Source organism: Oryx dammah, unplaced genomic scaffold (genome assembly GCF_014754425.2).
Source record: "Oryx dammah isolate SB20612 unplaced genomic scaffold, SCBI_Odam_1.1 HiC_scaffold_4, whole genome shotgun sequence".
NCBI lineage: Eukaryota > Metazoa > Chordata > Mammalia > Artiodactyla > Bovidae > Oryx > Oryx dammah.
The window spans coordinates 44,327,104-44,354,182 of NW_024070188.1; the positions used below are offsets into that span (position 1 = coordinate 44,327,104).

The 27,079-nt window shown below is 34.4% G+C and overlaps 1 protein-coding gene across 3 annotated transcripts in view; it reads left to right on the forward strand.

Annotated features, from left to right (window-relative positions):
* Positions 1 to 27,079, forward strand: part of EPHA7 (EPH receptor A7) — a 209,484-nt gene that overhangs the window by 168,622 nt on the left and 13,783 nt on the right. The window contains exons 6-14 of one of the 3 annotated variants that reach the window (XM_040238790.1): positions 1,420 to 1,544; positions 4,155 to 4,338; positions 10,033 to 10,141; positions 10,743 to 10,798; positions 15,122 to 15,247; positions 16,084 to 16,269; positions 16,854 to 16,915; positions 19,478 to 19,687; positions 20,404 to 20,553. In XM_040238790.1, coding sequence (XP_040094724.1) covers positions 1,420 to 1,544; positions 4,155 to 4,338; positions 10,033 to 10,141; positions 10,743 to 10,798; positions 15,122 to 15,247; positions 16,084 to 16,269; positions 16,854 to 16,915; positions 19,478 to 19,687; positions 20,404 to 20,553 — 1,208 coding nt within the window. The other 2 variants (XM_040238791.1, XM_040238792.1) reach the window with 2 other exon arrangements.

Here is a 27,079-nt window from a genome sequence, read left to right on the forward strand (position 1 = left end):
TCACTTTAGAAACAAATATTTCTTCATTGCGTATATTAAGGTTTTAAAAGTCATGGGAAAAAAAATAAGATTTATTAGAAATTGGCTTTATTGGAAACATATCAGAAACACAATTAGTCTGTAAACACAGTATGTTGAGTACTTCAGCTGCATGGCCCTAAAGGGAAAGTTGTTCCACTTAATCTGCCCTAGTTATGCTTTTGTTAGTAGTCTGAGAGGAAATGGGAGTCATGCACCTTCCAGGTCCTTCCCTCAAAATCGCCAAGCCAGAAAGCAGTGACAAATGTTTTTTCTCGACATTGATATAAGAAAATATTAAGAAGTAGAAGAAATAAAATAAAGCCAAAGGGATAAACATCAGAAGCTTGCTTAAACAGCTTTAGCCCCATTTAATTGCTTTTCTGTCAGCAGGATTATTAACAATTTTGGACATCTGAAAATTAAATTAACAGCCTGAAAATATTTTACAGAATGAGATAGAGCATGATACATGAAACATAATGACCCCACTGAAATTCAGCCAAGCCAATGTGACTACTCATTTAGACAGAGAAGACAACTAGTTAATCATCACTGAGCAAATTAGACAGAGCAAATTAGTTTCCTACATTCCACAGTCTTAGCTACCAAAAAGAGTATATGCCACTAATTAGGATGAAAGAATTCTAAGCGTATTATTATCTGTATAGAAAAGAGAAAGCAAAATTGTAGCTTGAATTACTTCTATTAAAGCTTGAAGCCTAGGTTACATAGATATAAATTACATGTGCAAGCATTTGTGTGTGTGTATGTGTGTTCACACATACATATTGATATTTAAGTAACAGAAGCCTTAGCATTTTCTTGCATCTTGACCTAATGAAGTATAAAATTTTTTTCAAGGTTAATTAGAATTCTTGGGAACACACTCACACACACACAGACACATACATGTCAAACATAAAACCATTTCTTTTAAAGTGTGATTCCTTTCATTAAAGATGAAAGTAGCCATTCCGTATACTTTACCTGAAACAACATTAAATTATTTTTTCTTTTAAAAAGTGTATTGTCATTGTATATGAAATAAATATTTGGACTTAGTTTATCACTGGAGATCAATCTGAAATCATATTTTGTAGCCTTAATTAGCATTTATTTGCTTAATTGTCGTTCTCAACCCCATCGTTTCCATTTTTCACTAACTTGAACAATGCTATCTTCTGCTGTTTGCACTTTAATTTAAATTTCTATTAAGGTTTATGAACAGTAATAAGGTCCTGTTTGAATATTCATTAGCTTTTGAATTGTGAGCTATGAAAAGGTGCTTTCTTTTACCTTAATGAAACTGGCACAGCATGGGACTGATCAGTTGTGACATTTGATTTGAGGCATCTAGTGAATTTTCTCATTGTTTATTGACACATCTTGTCCAAACAGCTCCCTCGCAAGTGAGCGGAGTAATGAAGGAGAGAGTGCTGCAGCGGAGTGTGGAGCTTTCCTGGCAGGAACCCGAACATCCCAATGGAGTCATCACCGAATATGAAATCAAGTATTACGAGAAAGTAAGTGCTAAGAACTGCTGAAACGTACAGCCATGTATGATGCTCGCTGTGTCGCATGTCATCCTACTGCACTGTCAACTAAAGCTGGTCATTATAATCCCAACTGTTTGGGGCTACTTCAGAATGGATAGTTGATGCTAGCCAATTTTAATAACCCTCTCCCTGAATCTCTGGCTCACTATTATAATGATGGTTTCTGTGAATTAAGTTTTTGTGTTACACCAGTGAAAATATTCCCCTAGTAGTGTGTTTAGGTATTAAAAGTTTGATATCTTGATTATTAGCTATAGGATATTTAGTACCACAGAAACCGCAGAGCCCAATGTGTTTCTGAAAACGTTTCTTTGAGGTTATCTGTTTGAGCCCTTCATGCCTTATTTTATGTGTGTGGTTTCATTGATAATGATGGTGGCCTCAAATAATTTAATAATTTGAAAAAAATAAGACTATTTTCTGTAATAAATATGTAGTCAGGTGATTATATTTCATTCTATTAAATTCCTCCTGAAGTTATACTAATCATGCTAATTCTGTCTATCATTTCTTTACACCCCTCTCTCCATAAAAAAGTAGTGTGGCTAAAACTCAAGTGCTGCTCCTTCAGTCCCCTCTAATGGCTAAAGTTTAGTAAATAGGAATGTAACTCCATGTTTGAGGTTATTTACTTCTGACCCATCTAGAGAAAGACAGAAAGACTGACACTCCCCTGTTCACAAATATTCTAGTCTCCATCTCAAAGAAAACCTGATTCAAGGTTTGAAACATGGAACTATTATTATTGCTAGTAGTAATAGTAATAGTGCATATTATTATTGTTGACTTAATTAGCTAAAGTGCTCTAATATACATAACCGCTTTAACCATTTAGATAGAATTTCACAATAGAAGCATGAAACTGTAAATATTTGGGGACTGAATTGACTTGATTGTATCATTTATATGCAGACAGTGCTAACCCTTGTCAATGGATACTTGTTTTTCACTTTCATGGAAAAACAGAGTTTTTAAGTTTGTTATATTTTTACTTATTGTTTACTTTATGAATATATAACTTCCATGGCCAAAGTTACATTTTAAATACTTAATTTTTGTACCAGAGGATACATTTCTTATCCCATCAAATGTATTTCTAACAGGATCCTTGATTTTAGTTTTGGTTTTTTTATGTCTGTTTTCCAGTGAGCTCTGATAGTTACAGTTTCTTCTGAAATTTCATCAGATTTCAAAAACAATGAAATGTGTTTTAAAAATATGTTAGGTGGTAAGTGAGAGTAAAGTTTCTTACAGTGCAGCACAATATTTTACAAATCTGGAATAAATTTGATGAAATAGTTACTTTTTTGCATGACAGAAACAATATCTATTTATTGAATTTGCAAATTACAAAATAATATTACAAGTAATACTATTGCTTCATAATATATGTAAGCCTGTGATATATATATATATATAATTATGTCATCTAATATCAGTTTTTCCTCATTCTTTTATTTTAGATAAATATATATTTATAATATATATTTATATATTTTATATAATTATATATATAACTCTTTTTATAAATGATTATAATGCAGACAGTATATATATATCAGCTTTACTAAGTCCAGTCTATTTATACATTTATTTACAGCTTTGCAAATATTATAATTCAAACAACCAGTTTGACATTTTTAAATTTCACTGAATAGTTTTATTACCAGACACAGTTGAGTACAGGTTTTATTATTGAACAAGTAAGAACCTATCTAGAATCATATATTTTGATGAGTAGTTTTTATAACTTTTTTTATAAAAAGCACATTAGAATCATATCAACTGTTTTAAATTTTTATTCATTTAAATATTGTTTATGGAGTTTTTATATTCTTTGAATTTTTATATTATATTATTCTTACTTATATATAACATGATAAACATATTTAAAGTCTGCAAGTCTCAGTTTTCATATCTGAAAAATGGAGAAACTAAGATATTTAAGATACTGCTGAATCATAAAGTATCTAATATATTGTTTTATATTTAAAACAATGTCTTACATTGATAACTTCAAATATTCCATTAAATGCTATTTTGCAAAAGTGCTTTTATCCTGTGAGAAGTGTAGCTTTTAATGAAAACAATTGTCACTATGCTGGTGGTGGTTAGCTAAATTTCTTGATTTAATACCTTTGTTAATTTTTAACATATGGCTTTTTGTTTACTGAATAACATTCAGGAATGATATTAAGAGAACTGTATTATGAAGTGAAGATTTCTACTGAACCATAGATTTTACAAAAGTGGAGTTATATTTTGGTCAAAAGGATTTTGATTATATTTATGACTAAATAGTTCTTGCCACTATGCCCTCTACCAACAAAGCAACGACTCAAACCATCATAAGTGTTTTAACAAAATTATTTCTCTTTGAAATTTGTAGAACAAAGGCATGTGCTCACATTTACATTTTATATTATCTGAGAAACGGCTCAGTGTTCCAATATTCCACAGGGTACAATGTAGCCTTTATAAAAACAATGCAGCAAATTGAAATAAATTGCAAGAATTGGCTGTCATATTGTCTGGTTGTAATCACAATTAAATATTCCCTGTATATATTGTTTCCAGGATCAAAGGGAACGGACCTACTCGACATTAAAAACCAAGTCCACTTCAGCCTCCATTAATAACTTGAAGCCAGGAACAGTGTATGTTTTCCAGATTCGAGCTTTTACTGCTGCTGGTTATGGAAATTACAGTCCCAGACTTGACGTTGCTACGCTAGAGGAAGCTACAGGTAAAATGTTTGAAGGTAATTACCACCTTTGGTTTGGATTCTTATCTCTATGGCGCTGGCGTAATTTTTATTTCAATATTGAGTCTCATGACTTAGTTCAAGGTGATTTTTACATTTAAAGGTGAATGTATGTGCTGTGCTGTGCTTAATCTCTCCGTCATGTCGGGCTTTTTGCAACCCCATGGATTTTAGCCCACCAGGGTCATCTGTCCATGGGGATTCTCCAGGCAGGAATACTGGAGTAGGTTGCCATGCCCTTCTCCAGGGGATCTTTCCAACTCAGGGATTGAACCCAGGTCTCCCGCATTGCAGGCAGATTCTCTACCAGCTGAGCTAATCAGGGAGGCCCTGAATGTATATGTACATATAAATATATGTCTATATACTTTGTAAAGATTATTCAGAATAATAATTTAAAACTTGCTATTTTGTGATGTTATAAACTTTGATCTAATTTCTTTAATACATACTGGGTTTATTTTGAAAAGATTAAGTCAGAAGCAGAAGCAAGGCTTGCTCAAAAGTGTATTGACACAAGCTGTCTTCATAGACCCTCAAATGATCTTCTTCTAGTTGTCAGTCAAAGCTGCTGCTTCATAGACACCCTTAAATGAAGCCAGAAAGTATACCAAGATGAGCCAGAGAAAGATAATTTATAAAAATCAGGGTTAATTGAAGCTACTTGAATTTTAACAATGATTTCGAAACTTGCCATTCAGGAGGAAGACTTTGTATTTATTTTTACTTTTGTCATCTGTTTTTTTCAGTTTTATGAACTATTTCAAGCATAGTAAATAATGTATTTAAAGAATATATGAAATATTAAGAAGGATAATTAAATATATCTGTATATTCCACTCCAGCTTAAAAATAGAACGTCACCAAAACCTCAAGTCCCCTTTACCATTTGGTGTTTTATAATGCAACATAGGATCATAACAAAAAATACATGTAACTAGAGTGTATCACAAATAAACGGATGTATCTTAGGCTGCACATCCCAGTTTACTGTCAGAGGACAAGGTTTAGAACAGCTTGAGTACCACTGCTGGTTGTTTTTCAGCTAGGTTGAAGCCTCAGGGTATGTTTTTGTATTTTGAAAGTTTTCTTATTTCTCTCAATGTTATTCGCATATTAGGTTCACCCAGCTGTTACTTCCTTCTCTCCTTGCCAATCTAATTTTTCATGGAATTCTACACAAAAATTAGCTTAAAATATTATATTATTTCCTTTTTTCAGTTTTTAATAGGAAGACTTTTTAGTAAATTAAGTCAATGTAATTTTGATTAAAGAGTTATTTTGATTTTGGGAGAATATTTTTCTAGATATTCTAAAAGGTAGAATAAATTATTATTCTTTTACATTAGTTCATGCTTAGTAAGTTTGCTAACAGTAGTATTTTTTCAAAATGTTTTGTAATATTTTTAAATTGAGCAGTAACTCTGGCAACCTCAACTAATAAAACATATGTTGAAATATATTTTAAATGTAAATCAGTTATATAGAAATATAAACACAAAAGTCATCCATTGAAAAAGATTTCATATAACTTGGTGTGATAAACTTAATATCAGTATTCTTTATTACCTTTTTTGGAGAAGGAAATGGCAACCCACTCCAGTACTCTTGCCTGGAGAATCCCATGGAGGGAGGAGCCTGGTAGGCTACAGTCCATGGGGTCGCAAAGAGTCGGACACGACTGAGCGACTTTACTTCTACTTACTTACTTATTACCTTTTTAAAATGGAGTATATAAGATTAAAAATGAGAATATCTAAGTTCAGTGCCTCTAAAATATTACAGTCTTTTACTCTATTAACATTTAAACATTTGAGTGGTCTTCTGTTAAATGTGTTCTAGTAATTTTCCACTTCGGAGAAGGCAATGGCACCCCACTCCAGTACTCTTGCCTGGAAAATCCCATGGACGGAGGGGCCTGGTGGGCTGCAGTCCATCGGGTCGCTAGGTGTCGGACACGACTGCGCGACTTCACTTTGACTTTTCACTTTCATGCATTGGAAAAGGAAATGGCAACCCACTCCAGTGTTCTTGCCTGGAGAATCCCAGGGACGGGGGAGCCTGGTGGGCTGCCGTCTATGGGGTCACACAGAGTCAGACATCACTGAAGCAACTTAGCAGTTTTCCAGTTAGACTGATCTTCTAATATTTTACTTTGTAGTTTCTAATATAATTAAACAATTTAAATGATTTTTTCATATTCTAGTGATTAGTTCAAAGTTAAAGAAACATCAGTCATTTATACTTACCAAAAATTCTTTATCAGTTAAAGCTTGAGTTTAAAATCTTTAAGAAATGAGTTTGTGTATTTTCCTGACTTTGTAAATTAAGAATATTGAGCCAAACTATTATTTATTACCTACTGAGATTCATAGATCTGATTGCATTATTTAAAAATGAAATAACTAACAATCATAGAGATTGACATGAAGTGCCGTCTATGGGGTCATACAGAGTCGGACACGACTGAAGTGACTTAGCAGCAGTAGCAGCAGTAGAACCCAAATGAGCACATGGAACTAATGCTAAAAATGCATTTTGCATTAGAAAGGATTTGGTGATTTTTATCATCAGAATATTCTCTCCACTGGAAGGTAAAGTTTGATGAAGGAAGAATCCATATCTCCCATTTCTTACTTTAGTCTTACAAGTGCCTAATATAGTGCTTGACACATAGAAGACACTCATTAAGTAAGCAAGAAATGAATACCTCATGGCAATCAAAAAATAAGTTATCAGTATCAGTTGAAGCTAGTAGAAATATCCTTGGTTTCACATTTCAGCTCTGCCATGTCTGGCTGTGGGACTTTGGATGAGCTATTTCTCCGTGCCCAAGTTGCTAAGAGAGTGACACCCAACTCTCAGAGCGATTGTGAAGATTGAATAAGTTAATGTACACAAAGTGCCAAGTGCAGTGCCTAGCACACAGACAGCTTTGAATGTCAGCTTTCATTATTTAGTACAACCATTCTCAAGTGTTTTGGTCTTGGGAAGCCTTACAAGCTATTAAAAAATATTGAAGATCCCCAAATAGATTTTGATGATTTGGGTTATATTATTTAATATTCACCATTTTAGAAATTAAAACTGAGAAAATTTTAAAACACAAGTATTCACAACACACATTTCATTAGCCAGCAGAATGATGACATTATCACTTGTCATCTAAGTTCTGGAAAACTCAAAGGTGCACTTGTGAGCATGTAAGAGTAAGTGAAAGAGACAAATAACATTTTATTATGTGAAAATAGTTGACCTTGCAGATACCTTGGAAAGCTTCTGAGGTTTCCCAGACATGCTTTAAGAACTACTGATTTAGCACACAGGTTACTGTGCTAAGGATTAGGGATGCACAGAAACATACAAGCACATTTGATGTGCTCAGTTAGTGAGAGAGACTTGCTCACAAGTTCTGGCCATACAGTTAAGCACTGGTGGAGTGCACAGCCCACTGCTATCATAGTGTCAGGAAATAGTGACTTTTGTGCTAGGAAGGAGGGCTAGGAAGAAGATCCACCCAAAAGAAGTTACTTGAGCACTGATTGGAAAGGGAATTTAAACATATTATTCCATTTTACATATATCCTAAAATCCCCTTCTACACAGAACCACTGCTACCAATTTTACAATTTTTAAACTGTGGTATAGTGATTATGACATATAAATTATTTTTAAATGTGTTATCCATGAAATAGATGAAAATATGAATCATAAATAGTGACTATCATAAGATTAAAGTGTGATCCTAACTATGTATAAAAACATATAAGTAAATATTCACAACTTCTAATTCACCATTCACCTGACTTCAGTTTTCTCACTGGAGTTGTGTTTCTGAAGCTAAGGGCAGAACAGAGTCTAAGACAAGCAAAGAATTAGACCCATGGGACAAACTGAATGGAAATAATTTTGACACATACGTGTTTAATTTTTTCCGTCCTCGTGAACAAAACTACTCCATTCTTTTTCCTCTCTGCTGCTGCTAAGTCACTTCAGTCGTGTCCGACTCTGTGTGACCCCATAGATGGCAGCCCACCAGGCTCCCCCATCCCTGGGACTCTCCAGGCAAGAACACCGGAGTGGGTTGCCATTTCCTTCTCCAGTGCATGAAAGTGAAAAGTGAAAAAGGGAAGTCGCTATCTAAATATATATTAAAAGAAAGATAAAAACAAAAAACCAAACCAAAGCAACAAAATTACTTGAAGTCATCTTTTCTCTGTTGAATCATAATAGGGTGTAATTCAGAAATTAAAGCTTTCAAGTTGTTTTCTTTTTCTTCTTTTTCCTTTTCCCTTGTTTCATTCTCTCGGGGAGCAAATCAGCAGGTCCTGACTTAGGGAGTGTGTATAATATCTCTTTTCAGAAAGTTATTACACTGGAGCTATTTTTACTTGTGTTGCAACATAAGAGCTATCTATAGTTAGCATAAGTATACAAAATTAAGAGAGGAGTTGTCAAAAGGAGGGAGACATAGAGAGAGAAAGACCAATTTAAAAAAAAAATCAACACCTTTATGTTGCCTATTGTGGAAAGGCACATTCTGCCTACATATAATTTACTGCTCTGGAGACCAAGTCCCTTGCCATCACTAAGAAGGAGTAGTATTTTCCATCCTACCTGAAAGTTTACAGATGTTGATTGTTTCAGAAATAAACAAACTATATTAGTTTTCATTATATTAGATATTAATCTGTAACTGAATCATCTATTGGAATATACATTTTCACTGTTTTGCATCCATTTGGTTATTTTATTAGGTTTATACTAGTATTGAAAATAGAATATTCTGGGGAAAATATGACAAATGTGAATTGCCAGATAAGTAAAACTTCACTAATTTGGAAAAATACAAGTGAGAAGGCCATGTGACTTGCTGAAGAATAAGAATCAGAGGCTGTTTTAAAGGACATGTAAACATATACTGCTCCCAGAGAGACTCTCCGAAAGATTCAGCTGGGCTTGCCTTAACAAGCGTAGAAGAATCACTTAGCCTTGTACAGGAAGTATCTACAATTAGATAATGCTAAAATGTTTTTTACACTACTTGCAGAAAGTTGGCTCTTCCATAAACAGCCTACCTTCTCTGTAATCGTAAACTCTCAAATGTGTGCATTGCATACTTTGTCAAATTAATATAAGTAATTCTGTTTATTTTCCTGAATTAAGGTGAATTATAAACTCATATTGATTTGCTATGATTACATCATGATTTTTATTCTATATTGATGATGTGAGAGATAAATCATTTAAGGTACTTTGAAAAATGCTGAGAGTATGTTATTTGGGTTCTTTTTTTTTTTTCGCACAGCAGGAAAATAGACATAGCGGGATCAAGTACCTTACTGAGGGGAAAAATGGGGATTTACTAGCAATTGTAAATGAAAAATCTTTATCTCTTGGATCATAACTAAGTTGCCAACAATTAAGCAGGGGATCACCATTCAACAAGGCATTTTGCAGGGATCTTTCCTAGCTAAAGAATATAAAATAGATGAAAGTATTGTGCTTACCACTTACTTAAAATTTAAAAAAGTTTATTTAAATTTGTTACAATAGAATACATTTATTTAAGTTAGAGGTGAATTTAATAGCGTAGATATCTTGCTTATAAGATTTTGCCTAATCTTTCAAGTTCTTGAATAGTATTGAGTATTTTATTGAGCCTTTTTTTTTTTTTTTTTCTGTTTACAGCTACAGCAGTCTCAAGTGAACAGAATCCTGTTATTATAATTGCTGTGGTTGCAGTGGCCGGGACTATCATTTTGGTGTTCATGGTCTTTGGCTTCATCATTGGAAGAAGGTAGAACAGAAATTCGTTCTAATCTCTAACATAAAATGTATTGATTTTTCAGAATTATGTCAGCCTATTACTTATTGTTTAGTTTAGAATGTTTACTAGTAAATGCAGTTATTCTTTGTCTCATATGAAACACTAAAGGTCAATAAATTTTCATTCTCCCAAGGTCAGAAGAGGAATGAGTAGTGTCATTTCTATTAGGTGGCTCTTTATTAGTTATTTTCAGAGTTTGATTTTTATAATAAATATAGGAGACACCTGGAGAAAGATTTACTCTTTTAGTTAATGGTTTGTGGAAGCCATTTAAAATCTGTTGTTGCTGTTTTTCAGGAAAAAATATAAGCAAATATTCACTCATTGGTAAATATAAATCTGTGAAATAGGTCCCTTCCACACTGTCTCACACTTTATATTCTTTGCATTTTTCAAATCATGTGAATTGCTATATTATTATTGCGTTCAGAACTATGGACAGAAAGTTTATATATTTTGTTTATAGCTCTAACTAGCAAGTTTTAAGTAATTAAGATATATCATGCTGAATTTTAAATACACAAAGCTAGATTAATGATTTGAGATCATTAAAACTTTTATTTTTTTCCAGGCACTGTGGTTATAGCAAAGCTGACCAAGAAGGGGATGAAGAGCTTTACTTTCATTGTAAGTGTTTGGCTTTTCTTTATTTATTTACCCCAGTTAATACAGAAATCTGGTTGTCAGTATTGGCATGAATAAATTCCTGATGCATCAGGCTTGAAAATATACCATGAGCTCAAAATGTTGCTTTAAAGCATTTGAACAAACATGTAGAATGAAAATATAATGTGAATTCTTTAAAAATATATTCAGAAATGTAATCTCTAATAAGAAATTTTAATATAACTGAAAGGATGTTCAGCAGCTTTTATGTCACAATTGTTCCTTTTGCAATCTTTGCCCAAGTGTTTCATATCATCCTAATAATGATTCATTAAATGTTGCATGCGCCCATGTTCTAGCTCAGGAATTCATTTTAAGTTAGAAGGATAGGCCCTTTTTTCTATGCAGTGAGTGATGCTGTAATGAAAAACTAAGGAACCTCTCTCTGTCCATCTACTATAAACTGGCCATCACAGGTAGATATTTTGAGACACAAATAGTGTAATAATAGGATTCAGTACTCTGATGTTTTCCTGTGGATTTGAGCTACCTGATTCTTAAAGTTCATTTTAGAAATTATATCAGAACATAGCTCAGGAAACCAAAAAAAAAAAAAAAAGATGTTCAACTGCATTAATCTTATTGTTGTTGCACATGGATGGCAAGTGAAACCCTGAGAGCTTTGAGAATAAATGTTGACTTTTTGCAGCCAAAGTAAAATCCAATGGATAATGCTCTTATCCAAATCCAGTATCCATATTTTTAATCCTTGAAAACATTGAAAATAATTTTATGTATAATTTTTCTTAGTAACCATACTCCTTACTAAAATTTCTCATGGGTAGATAAATTTTCTATAAATGGCATAAGAATGACATCTATTTTTGTGTTACTCATCAAATTCTTATGTCAGTATCTAAGAAGATATTGTCATGTCCTGATTCTTAAGTCATGGGAAGATGTAGCATAAATCAAGGAAGTGTGTGGTTGCAAAAACACAATATGAACACCATTATTATTCCTAAGTTTTTCCAGCATGTTATTAATTGTTGAACCAACAGTTCCCTTGACTTTAGTTTTCAAAAGAGAAGTGTCTTTACATAATACTATTCAAATCAATAATGAAACTGTATAATTCGAACCGCTGAAGACAGGGAGTGTATTAGGACTCTAGAAATTATAGTAAAAGTTATGACCAGAGGGGGCTTTATCATGATGATTAAGTTTCAGGGCCCCTGGTTTTCGCAGACTCCTTTCAAGGCCCTGAAAGAGTCCTAACAAGTTAGTGTGTAGAATCTTTTCTCTTAAAGAGAATAGCCCAAATTGCAGAAGCTTTAAGCCACACTAAACTTAAATCTGCCCCTGATTATGGCTGAACACATGTGATTCTATGACCCCTCTCCTGGGATTATTGACATACTCCTAATGTTGGTGCTTCCTCTTGCTAACTGGCAGTGATTTTGTGACAGGTCCCAGTGATGAGAGTATCATAGGCTGTTTATAGCTAGAGGATATGCAGAAAAAGTGGAAGTTATATTTTTTTCTCTTTCATGACATGAGAGAATACTTTTATCACTTCCCCAGACAGGAAGGAGAGGATCAAAACTTGAATGCCTTAATTTTTGTGTCAAGTTTGTATATAAATGACAGTAAACATATATAGAAGAGAGTAACATGAGGCTATAGTTCCTGGAATCCCAGATTCTACCCATATGTGAATAATTTGATGGAAGAATCATTTAATAATACCTTAATCAGTATGTCACTTTTCTTTGCTTATTGAAGATATCCAAGACATCCCCAAATGATCAAATACTGCCTCTTGGTTAATTTGCTTTTAGCTTGCAAGTTAATGCTGAAGGTAAATTAAGACATGGCTTACCTAAAACATGTTGTATAGCTTTCTGCTTAACTGTCATCATTCAGTTTTAATATTTTGATGTCATTCCCTTTTTTCACATTTGACATCCAGTTTGTAATTAGAAAAAATAAAGCTGCGTGTTTTACCTGCTAATAGAAAAGATAAACTGGAACTTGTGTATATAAACAGTTTTCATCTCTAGAGTAAAATATCAGTGGTGGTTTTAAGATATTTAAGATTCATGAGAGATGTAAATGAGATATTAAAACACAAAAAGCTCACACTCTTAAATCAAGATAAGCAAAAAACCAAAATATTCAGAAACTGTATCAAAATTGTTCTTATTTTAAAACATCCATTTTTAAACGAATAATGAAAGAAATACACTTAAGATATCCTATCTTAGTAAATCCTTGATATTTTTGAATCACCCTTTGTACAAGGATATCTTTTCTTGTCATTTGATGAGAACCAGGCATTTTATTTGATTTTATGACTGTATTTATAGTACATAAAGTACAACACTGTGGTCACCAGCTATTTACAAGTTGGTGTCCTTTTATTCCTTTAGTATACAGACAATTTTCTTAGGTGCTAAGACACCAGATTGAATTTTTACAGAAACATGAAAGTAACCATTTAACTAGCTTTTAGAGCACTGAATTTAATAGAATGTCCAGTCATTTGTATCAGGTGCCCTCCACTCTCCATGGCCCCAAGTGCTACATTTAAAGATATAAACACAATGGAGGAGTTTAGTGAACCAACTCCAATTTACATTTTGTTTCCTCCTACCATTTCTTCTAACAATGTCTTTGAATCCAAGCTGGGCAGTATTTCATGTTTTTATGCCAAAATTGCTCTGGCCTGTCAAAATGTTTTGTGACAACTTGAATAAAGAACCATCAGAGACCCGTTTGAGATGCAGAAGGTTACCTCCAATCTAGCTCCCTTATCGCAAAATCAAACCAAAAAAAAAAAATGAACGAAAGAATAAAACGGAGAAGATGGCTCATTCTCCATCTGCCTGCCAATCTAGGAGGTTAACCTATTGTTTTCTTCCCTTCTCTCTTTTTCTCTTCCCCCCCTCTTCCCTGTACTCCTTTTTCTCTCTTTTCTCTTTCTATCCCCTCTCTCTTTTCTTCTTGTGTTTTTTTCTCATGTTCAGCTTTAGTAACAAATGAGCATCTGTCAGTTTTATAAACTGCAACAGTAATTGTTTAAGACAATCAATTTTGGATAAACAATCAACTACAACAGAATAAATCAAGATTTTTAAATCCCATTTTTCCTTTATACATTCTGCTTCTTTTTGTTTGTTATGTGTTTATTTTAAAAATATAATTTCAAGTTGATGTGATGACATAAGCACAGTTAGGCTGCAGTGTAATACATAAAGAAATATATTGTTCTCCAAATAGTAAGATTTAATGAAAAGATTGTTCAGTGGCTTTGTTAAAAAACAATAAAGTTTTTTTTGAGGATATAGTGTAATTATTTTCATTGCATTAATATAAACAAATATATGCCTATCTATCTTATCTTTGTCTTTAACCAAATGATTAGATTTGGAATACATTATTGTAATTGATTTAAAGTTGACATAGCATTCTGTTACCTGCATGCTTCTGGGTGCGTTTTAAGACAATTTTAACTTTTAAGATGATTCTATGTTGTTTGGATCTTGACTACCTTTTCTGAGGTGTATTGGCTACCTCCTCATAGCAGTTAAGAACTTCCAGAGCCTTATAATTGAAAGTTCATATAAACCATTCCTCTTTCAAATTGCTGTCATACATGGTTAGCAGATCCCAGGAATATTGTAAATTTTCTAACTTTATTCTGCACTTTGTACATTTGGCTTCTACTGCCCTTCAAGGTGAAGAAGAAACTGTGTCTTTAGTAGATTTCTCTCTGGTTTTGTGATAGCAGTCCCTCACAGCTTGTATTAATTTTATGTATATGTCAACGGTGGTTGGTCTTTAAAAAAATAAACCAAAAGAATAAGTAAGATGTCTAAATGTTTTTAATATTACTGTCAGTGTAGTAGGCTACCTGTAAATGAAATGTCTTCTTTTCCCAGTGTATTAATTTGATTGATTGACTGATAGATTTACAAATGTGTTTCCAAGTCCATTACAAACCTCAATATGGCTTGAACTATGCCATGATAGCAATGAATTTAATTAAACCTCCAGTCTGATAAGAGTCATGTCAGAGAATTTTGGTGCTGTCTTTTGTTGATTTACTGGAAAAGCAATTCAGTTAGTCACCTATGAGTTGGATCCTATGTTACCTATAGAAGCTTGCAGATAATACCTATACGCCTGCAGACTGAAGTAGTCTGTTAAAACTGCTGTGAATCAGGTGATGTGGAAGCAAGTTCACTGTTCCAAGGAGCACTCTGCATAATGAAATTCCTGGGCTGACTGCACAATAAGTGCTTTGCTTCATCACAGTCATGCTTTCTTACATCATTACAGTTAAATTTCCAGGCACCAAAACCTACATTGACCCTGAAACCTATGAGGACCCAAATAGAGCTGTCCATCAATTCGCCAAGGAGCTAGATGCCTCCTGTATTAAAATTGAGCGTGTGATTGGCGCAGGTAAGGCTGTTGTAGCTTCCTTGTTCAGCTGTTCCATTTAGCCAAGATCGAAAGTCATACATCATAATGACAGGCAAATAATTATACCTCAAGTATAGAACCTTTGCATTTACCTGAAATGTTGGAAGCAATGAGCCTGTACTTGTTTATGAAATCTTAAGAAAAAAAGTGAAAAACAAGCATGTGGTGCAGAGAATTGTGTATCTTTTGTCTCTTGTTGGATTTTTCAGATATTGTTATATTGTAAGCTATTTTGTAATAGTTCTGGCCCATCTAATATATGAATTTATATTTAAAATAATTAGAATGTTATAAATATTGCTGGAATATACATCCTCTGACTTATCTTCCTGATGTGTTCATTTTTATCATTTTTTGTTATATTTGTAGCTGTTGTACTGTTTAATTTCATGTAGAAAATTAATATGTATTAATTATTTAAAAGGAAAATTATTTTCTATGTGTACAATGTATCTTCACAGTAATTGTACATTTTTGGATGAAGTCCCTTACATCTAGCAAACCTAGGTACATATGAATTCCAGATTTTTAAATCTTTCAGCAGTATTGGTATTTCAAGTCATGAAAACAATAGCAATATGTAGAATTTGCTAATGTGCCCTTATACTCCAGTAAACAGTGTCCATTTTGCAGTGTATTTCAAACCTAAATGTTGTTTCTGAAAAAGTTTTTGTTAAGCCAGTTTAAAAAAAAAATAGGAATTTGCGTAACAGTTTAAAAAAGTTTAAAAGTGTTTCTAAAGAATTTAATGCAGTTACTCTGAGAGAGGAGATATTTCTGTAATTAAAATACATCTGCCTGTTCTGTTACCTTAGGAGAATTTGGAGAAGTCTGCAGTGGTCGTTTGAAACTCCCAGGGAAAAGAGATGTTGCAGTAGCCATAAAAACCCTGAAAGTTGGTTACACGGAAAAGCAAAGGAGAGACTTTTTATGTGAAGCCAGCATCATGGGGCAATTTGACCACCCAAATGTTGTCCATTTGGAAGGGGTTGTTACAAGAGGTACATATTGACAGTATATTTAATTTACCAAATGGACTGTCAGAAATAAGTGTTATTTCACAGATACTAAAAAATTAAATTGTAAATATACTGCATATTTTTCATGAGTTTTTCTTTGGATGTGTAACTGACTAAAATAATCTTCTTTTGTGCTACCATCTTAAGCAAAAAGTGGATAAATGAATGCAGGTTGAGAATTAAAGAATAAATTTGATAGATGGAGTGACAGATATTTTCATTTATCTTCAAAAGTCATAAATGTATTACATTTTAGTCTTTCCATTTTCTGTAAAGTGTCATTTTCTCTGAGTTTTATTCACAAAACAGGAGTCAGAAGAACACATTAATTTTTATTGTTTAATTTTATCAATCATGACTATGTTCCAAACAGACAGTTAATGACTCTGCGTTTAGCAGCAGCACGAGAAATGTTAGAAATACTCACCACTCACCCAGTCAGTCTTTCAGAAGAGCACTAGATATTTTACCTGGGGTGAGAAACAGAATATATCTGAAGTTTACATTACAGCTTTAGAAGCAACACTTTTTTTTCCTTATATATATATATATTTTTTTAATTTTAGGGAAGCCAGTCATGATTGTAATAGAATTCATGGAAAATGGAGCCCTAGATGCATTTCTCAGGGTAGGTAACAAAATTATTCTCCCATTCTAAATATACTATGCCTGTTACCAATGTAATTTTCTGAACTTTTCTTTGCAGTGTAAAATGTGAACAGTAGAAACTTGAACAGGTCACAAAATTGTCTTTGAAAAGCAGCTTTAAAAAGTCTTAAGACTTTTGAGATTGAGAAAGATTTTTTGAGCATTTAAGCGATATAATGCCATTTAAAAATAGTTTCCACTGATATATTACCACAAATACTGAGGATACTGGAAGCCCTATAATTGGAATACTTGTTGTAGAGTAGCATTTTACTTTTTCAAATTTACAATTATAAATGAAATACAGAGGTAATACAGAGAAAAAGTGAGATAACCATTCAATGTTGGTAGGACTCTGCTCTGTGGAACCATTTCTACTATAGTGTTATATGTACATCAAGCTTAAAATAAAGAATTATTACCATTTTAAAGTATGCTATTTTTATAAATAATAAGTTCTGAATGTAAAAACATACATATTTTTATGTTCAGACTTTTCATCTAAGATCATGAAGAGGTGTTAACCTTTTTTCAAAGGGCAAAGAGAAAAGAGGAAGAGGAAGAGAACATGTAGAGATCATACATGATCTAGAATGGAACATTCAATCCAGATTAATAAGCATTCAGAGGATTTTGACATGCTATGTCTTGTTAATATGCATAGCTGTCAACTTTCTAGAAGAAGGCATCACTTAGCAAATTCGTCTATTCAAACCACTGTCAGCTTGGATTGTTTTTGGAATTCAAGTGGAGAAATCTGTGGGTTAAAAATAACTTAGAAATATATGGTGGCCAGTTGGTTGCAAAGAGTTCTCAATCCCATTTATTAGCACATCTACCTCAGGGAGTCTTTGTTGCAAGTAATATTCCTACCTACAGCACAACAATGAAAAGTAGAAAATGAAAACAGTCAGTTGGTACAATCCCTTTCTACCTCTTAATTTCACTCCATTTTTACTAAAAAAATTTTTCACCCTTCCTTTTTTTACCATTTGGAGAAAAAATCTAATATATGTGTTTTTATCCTTTTGTATATTTTTAGACTATTTATGTAAACTTTTAGCAAGTGGGCAAAATGCTTAGCTGTCAGGGATATTTTTTTTAATATTTCATTCCCTAACTTCCTGATGATCTGTGCTTTTATTTTGGGGCTTCCCTGACAGCCCAGTTGGTAAAGAATCTGTCTGCAATGCAGGAGACCCTGGTTCGATTCCTGGGTTTCTGCTGGAGAAGAGATAGGCTACCCACTCCAGTATTCTTGGGCTTCCCTGTGGCTCAGCTGGTAAAGAATCTGCCTGCAATGTGGGAGACCTGGATTCAATCCTTGGGTTGGAAAGATCCTCTGGAGAAGGGAAAGGCTACCCACTCCAGTATCCTGGCCTGGAGAATTCCATAGACTGTATAGTCTGTGGGGTCACAAAGAATTGGACAGGCAATAACCTCAGATATGCAGATGACATCACCCTTATTGCAGAAAGTGAAGAAGAACTAAAAAGCCTCTTGATGAAAGTAAAAGAGGAGAGTGAAAAAGTTGGCTTAAAGCTCAACATTCAAAAAATGAAGAACATGGCATCCGGTCCCATCACTCCATGGGAAATAGATGGAGAAACAATGGAAACAGTGTCAGACTTTATTTTGGGGGACTCCAAAATCACTGCAGATGGTGACTGTAGCCATGAAATTAAAAGACGCTTACTCCTTGGGAGAAAAGTTATGACCAACCTAGATAGCATATTCAAAAGCAGAGAAATTACTTTGCCGACCTAGGTCTGTTTAGTCAAGGCTATGGTTTTTCCAGTAGTCATGTATGGATGTGAGAGTTGGACTGTGAAGAAGGCTGAGCATTGAAGAATTGATGCTTTTGAACTGTGGTGTTGGAGAAGACTCTTGAGAGTCCCTTGGACTGCAAGGAGATCCAACCAGTCCATTCTAAAGGAGATCAGTCCTGGGATGTTTTTGGAAGGAATGATGCTAACGCTGAAACTCCAGTACTTTGGCCACCTCATGCTAAGAGTTGACTCATTGGAAAAGACTCTGATGCTGGGAGGGATTGGGGGCAGGAGAATGGGACGACAGAGGATGAGATGGCTGGATGGCATCACTGACTCGATGGACGCGAGTCTGTGTGAACTCCAGGAGTTGGTGATAGACAGGGAGGCTTGGCGTGCTGCGATTCATGGGGTCGCAAAGAGTCGGACACGACTGAGCGACTGAACTGAACTGAGTGACTTTCACTTTCACTTTCTCTAACTTTGACATAAAAATTAGCATATACTTTTGGATTTGCGTGCTTTGAAGCTATTAATTAATACTGGTTACATATCAATATAAATAAATGATTACTAGAATTCTATTTTACATTATTTGACTATTAAGTTAAATCAGCACCTGTTGTTTTTCACAAATGTCTATATTATGTAGAAAATTAAGTAGTAATTCCTCTTATATGACAGAAAATCACTATGTGCAGACATTTTTCATGGTAATTTTTTTCTCTTTTCGAAGTATGGTTAACTGGACTTTCATTTTTGTCTTCCTGTAGAAACACGATGGGCAATTTACAGTCATTCAGTTAGTAGGAATGCTGAGAGGAATTGCTGCTGGAATGAGATATTTGGCTGATATGGGATATGTTCACAGGGACCTTGCAGCTCGCAATATTCTTGTCAACAGCAATCTTGTTTGTAAAGTGTCAGATTTTGGCCTGTCCCGGGTTATAGAGGACGATCCCGAAGCTGTCTATACAACGACTGTAAGAAAAAGTCTATTACTGCACTTCTTCATATTTCTGCCAATTTTCCTACCAAGAAAGCAGGGCTTAATAATACAAAACGAAACAGAAGAAAGGACACAAATTGATCTCTACCTTTGTTTGTCGTGACTTTTTTTTCCTTTTGGAAGAATCATCATCGCTTTTACAGTCTTCACATAGACTAAGAGGAGAAGTATGATAAGAATATCAATAGCTTATTTCATATTGGGATTGCTAAGATATATATAATATACATACACAGCATTTGGTTACTAGTGGTCATAGTTGTAGCAGAAAACAATAATTCCAGTTTTTAATCAAGATTTTAAGAAAATATAACTATGCTAATTCTTGTAAGTTTGCAAGATTAGAAAAAAGGAACATACATGGGGATTTACTTGTATACTATTATTCCAATATTTCTTTCCATTTTAGTAGTTATTTTACCTGATTTGTCATTGTCTTTTTGAGTAGACTCTGGCCGTACAACCACATAGTTCATAATTGATTTGCCTTAGAATTGAAAACTTAACCATGACATTTAAAAAGCAAGTTAGTAACTTTAACTACACTTGGAGAAATCCAAGATGAATAGACCTGATACTGCTGAATTGTCAATGAAATACACAGGCATTTAGCTTAGCCTTATGGTTCTACCATAAATGATTTATATGTCATTATATATATCTCTAAAATGTCAATTTCTTTTAATACAGGGTGGAAAAATTCCAGTAAGGTGGACAGCACCTGAAGCCATCCAATACCGGAAATTCACATCAGCCAGTGACGTATGGAGCTATGGAATAGTCATGTGGGAAGTTATGTCTTATGGAGAGAGACCTTATTGGGACATGTCAAATCAAGATGTAGGTGTTATACTACTTAAACAAAAAGGATTTAATACATTAATATTCATTTTATGGGAACATGTAGGTAATGGCTCATAAGAAGAAACTTTTACAGTTCTAAAATCATGGTTGCTGAGTTTTCACGATTATTACCACAAATTACCACAATAATTACTGTAAATTAGTGGTTCAACTAATTTTCTTTTGTCTTCATTTTGAAGAATTGCTTTTTCTTTTCATTTAAATTCTCTGGACATAATACAAGCCGGAAAAGGATATTTCTTTAATAAAAGTAATGATGCTGATCTTGCACAGCTGTAGTGGGAGAGTCACCTGAGTAAAAGATTCATTTATAGAGGGGAGAGAAGGAAGGCTGTGTTATTTTGTCTTTGAAGCTTATCTTTCTCTTGCTTTTAATTTCCTGATAAAATCTGTTTAAATTATGTTGTTGGTTGATTTAGTTAAGTTTTAATTTCATGAGATAACCTAAATTTAACAACAATATGTGTTTCATAGAAATATTTTAGAATATAATCACAGTGGGAATATCTTGGGAAATTTCTTTTAAAAATACAACTTATTAAATGTGTATCCTGTTACTAAGGCAACAAGTACATTGTTAACCTTTGAGTACAGAAACTGATGATAGTTCTTGGGTATGTATATCTCACTCCAAGAGACCATTTATAAAACAGTATAGCATAAGGGCTTCCCTGGCAGCTCAGATGGTAAAGAATCTGCGTGCAATGCAGGTAGACCTGGATTCAATCCCTGAGTCAGCAAGATCCCCTGATGAAGAGAATGGCAACCCACTCCAGTATTCTTGCCTGGAGAATCCCATGGACAGAGGAGCCTGGCGGGCTACAGTCCATGGGGTCACAAAGAGTCAGACACGACTGAGTGACTAACACAACAACAATAGTATAAGTGCAACTAAATATTTACTTCTGTAAGTTGAATTTTATAAAGTTAACATTTTTGTAAGGTAGAAACTTACAAATACTGTCAGATTCATATGCCTTTATTGAAAATGTGAGTGAAATTTAGGTAAAAGTAGAGTAAGTATAAAATCTAGGAAGGTACCCTGCATTAAACTAGAAATATGGAGAAGACCTTGGTTCATAGCTGAGGAGAGAATTCACCAAGGGACCACTTTGGAAAGTGCAGAAACAAAGGCTTAGCGAAGTGTATGTGGACCAACTAAGTAGAGTCACTATCCTATAACAGAGATACATACATTATTAGTGATCTGAAATGAAGGTTGTATGCATGTGCTAGGTTGCTTCAGTCATGTCCAAGTCTGCGACCCTATGAACTCTGTCTATGGGATTCTCCAGTCAAGAATACCAGAGTGTGTTGCCATACGCTCCTCCAGGGGATCTTCCCAATCCAGAGATTGAACCCGCGTCTCTCAAGTGTCCTGCAAAAAGCAGGTTCTTTCCCTCGAGCACCACCTGGGAAGACCCTGAAATGAAGATTAGGTTGGGGCAAATTGACAAAAAAAAAGTGTTTTAAGGAGTTTGGAAATGATAAGCATGCATGCTCTTGAAGAATAAAGTAAAAAAAAAAAACAAGAGTAAAATAACTGGTACTTGAAGAAAGTCTATATTACCATTGAGAAGAAGCATGTGACAAGCAAACCAGTTTGAAGTACTGAATTCTTGAGATATTATAAACATGTGTAACAACAGAAGCTGACTAAGGTTAAAACTGAGTTATTTTTCAAAAATAGATCATAATCATTGTTATATAAAATTAGTATATTTTTTTCTTATTTTAGAATTTTCCCTATCAAGTTCCTATGTTTCTTAAAACTAATATTTTTAGACAATTTTTAGACAATTAAAATCAGATTGTTTGTTGGGAAGGTGATTTTCAGTACTTTTTTAAACAAATTTCTGCACTGACTAAAAAATTCACAGCCTAAAGAAGGAGAGGTTTGAAAAAATCATTTACTATTTTGAGTTGAATAATGACATAAAACTTTTTTAATGGCAGTTTTTTTTTGGTTTTGGTTTTTTGAAGATAAAAGTCTGAATGATGAGTCTGTTTGGCAGAGGCAAAGTTGTTAATATTTGACAGGTCTCAGTGTCAAAGATTTCATGGACTGTCAAAATGTGGGCAAACAAATCCTTGGGGCAGAGAAAGAGAAATATTTACATTCCCTAGACACTCAGTAGAGTTTCCTTTCTTTTGACACCTTCCTTCTGTACTAGATTCAAACATAAAGGAATGAAAGGAATATAAGATAACTTTAAATTTAAAGTTCACTTAACTTCTAAAAACAAATAATAGAAATGGTTAAGAAAAAAAAAATCTTCTTTTTAGATTTAGAATTCCCATTTGTTTTTATTGAAAATTAAAATCATAAATATATATTTTGTCTGTCAAGTGTTAATATTTTTACTGATCAAATGAAGTTTTAAAAGCACAGTGTTTAATTCTGACCTAGAACATTAAGCACCATCTTTCTTCTTTTTTCTCAATTGCAGAGGTCTGAATTATTAAATTATTAAATTTAAACACAAGAGATTACCTACACAGTTCAGGTTTTATAGTGACATTGATATTAACATTCTTCTTAAAGGATAGTATTCATTCTTTTATACTTATGTTAAACTGCTATTTGAGCAATTATATATTTCATTTTCAATATACAAATGGTGGAACAAACTTGAATTTAAAATAATGCATTCCGCTGTAGTAAAAATAATTCTCTAGAGAAAGCTTTTTTACTTGGAGTTTCCAGGTAGGAGACTGTGGGGAGATTTAAGTGATCTACCAACTCCTCGATGTCTCTGGAAATCCTCTGTTTATGTGACTATATTTTATTTTTCAGAAAACTATGCTTTTATCAATTCTTCAGTGATATTAATATTTTAAATATTAGATTGATTGAAAGAATCAAATCACTTTATATGATTTAAATTTAGTTGCTAGAAATTTGTCAAGGATTTTATAAAACCCTCAAATTTTCAAATACCTTGGGTTATAAAAGACTTTTCTTAAGACATGTGAAACAAGATAAATCAAGACGTAAGTTGATAATTAAGTTTGTCAGGAACTCCACAAAACTCTAGACTGAAAACTAAATAAAGTGAGGTTTCTGTGGTTACTCCGAAGAAATAAAAAAGGGGGTGCTCCTTATTAGTAGGGGGCTTCCCAGGTGACACTAGTGGTAAAGACCCCACCTGACAATGCAGGAGATGCACGTGATATGGGTTCAGTCCCTGGGTTGGGAAGACCCCCTGGAGGAGGGCATGCATATGGACAGAGGAGCCTGGCAGGCTATAATCCATGGAGTTGCAGAGAGTCCAACAGAAATAAAGTGACTGAGCACAAAGTCCCTTAGTATCCATAGGATATTGGATCCAGGACCAATCTGGGAATACTCAAGTCCCTTATATAAAGTGACATTGTTTTTTCACTAAACTCGTGAACACCCTCCTGTACACTTTAAATTCTCTCCAAATTACTTATGGTGCATAATACAGTATAAATATTATGTAAATAGGTATAAATACAATATAAATGCTGTACAAATAGTAACTGGCATGTGGCATATTCAAGTTGTTGTTTTCTGGAATGTTCTGATTTTCCTTTTTCTTTTTGAGTATTTTTACCCATGGATGCAGAATCTGAAGATGCAGTCTCAGGATATGGAGGGTGACTGTGTTGTAAAATCAGTGAGGTAGACAGTTGCCAGGGGGCTTTGGCCACAATCTACACAGGGGAATGAACAAGACCATGTCGGGAAAAAAATGATATGCTTATGTATGAAGATAGCTACACTCAAATGGTTCCAAATAGGAAAAGGAGTACGTCAAGGCTGTATATTGTCACCCTGCTTATTTAAATTATATGCAGAGTACATCATGAGAAACGTTGGACTGGAAGAAGCACAAGCTGGAATCAAGATTGCCAGGAGAAATATCAATAATCTCAGATATGCAGAAGACACCACCCTTATGGCAGAAAGTGAAAAGGAACTAAAAAGCCTCTCGATGAAAGTGAAAGAGGAGAGTAAAAAAGTTGGCTTAAAGCTCAGCATTAAGAAAATGAAGATCATGGCATCTGGTCCCATCACTTCATGGGAAAGATGGGGAAACAGTGAAAACAGTGTCAGACTTTATTTTGGGGGGCTCCAAAATCACTGCAGATGGTGGCTGCAGCCATGAAATTAAAAGACGCTTATTCCTTGGAAGGAAAGTTATGACCAACCTAGATAGCATATTCAAAAGCAGAGACATTACTTTGCCAACAAAGGTCCATGTAGTCAAGGCTATGATTTTTCCTGTGGTCATGTATGGATGTGAGAGTTGGACTGTGAAGAAAGCTGAGTGCCAAAGAATGGATGCTTTTGAACTGTGGTGTTGGAGAAGACTCTTGAGAGTCCCTTGGACTGCAAGGAGATCCAACCAGTCCATCCTAAAGGAGATCAGTCCTGGGTGTTCTTTGGAAGGACTGATGCTGAAGCTGAAACTCCAATACTTTGGCCACCTGATGCGAAGAGTTGACTCACTGGAAAAGACTTTGATGCTGGGAGGGATTGGGGGCAGGAGGAGAAGGGGACGACAGAGGATGAGATGGCTGGTTGGCATCACTGACTCGATGTGTTTGAGTGAACTCCGGGAGTTGTTGATGGACAGGGAGGCCTGGTGTGCTGCAATTCATGGGGTTGCAAAGAGTCGGACACAACTGAGCTACTGAACTGAACTGACTGACACCCAAATAGATTTATCACAGGATTACTGCTCATTGTTTTTGATGTGCCCATAACGTCCATGAGTTTTAACTGCAATAAAAACAGTTAGAATCTAGGCATTTGCAATTAAAGCCAAGAGAGTAGGCTCTCCCATATATCTCCAGCTTTCATTCTTCTTAAAATCTGTAGGTGGTTAGCCCTTTTCATTAATGACTTTTCAAAAAGCAACCATATGTGTATAAATGCAGTCAAATATAAAAAGTAACACGTAAATTGGAAATACTTACACTTGGTATTCACAGAAGCTTTTAATTGAATTTGTCTTAATTCACATGGGCTTCCCTGGTAGCTCACCTGGTAAAGAATCCACCTGCAATGCAGGAGAGTTCGATTGCTGTGTCGAGAAGATCAGCTGAAAAAGGGATGGGCTACCCACTCCAGTTCTTGGGTTTCCCTGTAGCTTAGCTGGTAAAGAATTTGCCTGAAATGCAGGAGGTCTCAGTCCAATCCCTGGGTTGGGAAGATCCTCTGGAGAAGGGTATGGCTACCCACTCCAGTATTCTGGCCTGGAGAATTTCATGGACTGTATTGTCCATGGGGTCGCAAAGAGTTGGACACAATTGAGCGACTTCCACTTCACCTTTATGTCTTAGTTCAAATGTAATTTTCATAGTCAAATTATGAAATTTTAAAATTCTTATTCTATGGATTACTTTTTTTTTGTTTCTCATATTCCACAAAATTGATTTCTTATTATTTCAAGGTAGGCCAATACATCATTGGTTTTACTAGTAGGAGTCATAAGGATAATAAAAGATTAAGCTTTCATAAAGATAGGAGACATAAAGGTTATTTCTTAAAATGGTCCATGAAAAGACATTTAAAAGTTTTGAAAACATTATATGCTTATAACTAAATTTATTCTCAACTACATTGTAAGCCCTCAACTTTTCCTTTTAAAAGTTATGACTCATTTATTACTTTGATTTGTCTTATTTATGATAGAAAAGAAGTATAGATTTCTTGGTAAAACTTTGCCATAATTCTGTATGTGGGGTCCAAATATTTAATTGCATAAAATATGGGTCATGTTTTTATGAGGTTAATGAGATAAAAATTGGCACAACAGGAGAACAGAAGCCAATCGTGTTATATCATGTACTGAGTTATTACATGCCTATTATCATGGGGTCTGTCCATGCTCCTTTTTGCCTTAATTACAATGGTTATATTTTAGTCAGTTCAGTTCAGTCACTCAGTCGTGTCTGACTCTTTATGACCTCATGAACTGCAGCACGCCAGGCCTCCCTGTCCATCACCAACTCCCGGAGTTCACTCAAACGCATATCCATCAAGTCGGTGATGCCATCCAGCCATCTCATCCTCTGTCGTCCCCTTCTCCTCCTGCCCCCAATCCCTCCCAGCATCAAAGTCTTTTCCAATGAGTCAGCTCTTCACATGAGGTGGCCAAAGTACTGGAATTTCAGCTTTAGCATCAGTCCTTCCAAAGAACACCCAGGACTGATCTCCTTCAGAATGGATTGGTTGGATCTCCTTGCAGTCCAAGGGACTCTCAAGAGTCTTCTCCAACACCACAGTTCAAAAGTATCGATTCTTTGGCACTCAGCTTTCTTCACAGTCCAACTCTCACATCCATACATGACCACAGGAAAAATCATAGCCTTGACTACATGGACCTTTGTTGGCAAAGTAATGTCTCTGCTTTTGAATATGCTATCTAGGTTGGTCATAACTTTCCTCAAGGAGTAAGCGTCTTTTAATTTCATGGCTGCAGTAACCATCTACAGTGATTTTGGAGACCCAAAAAATAAAGTCTGA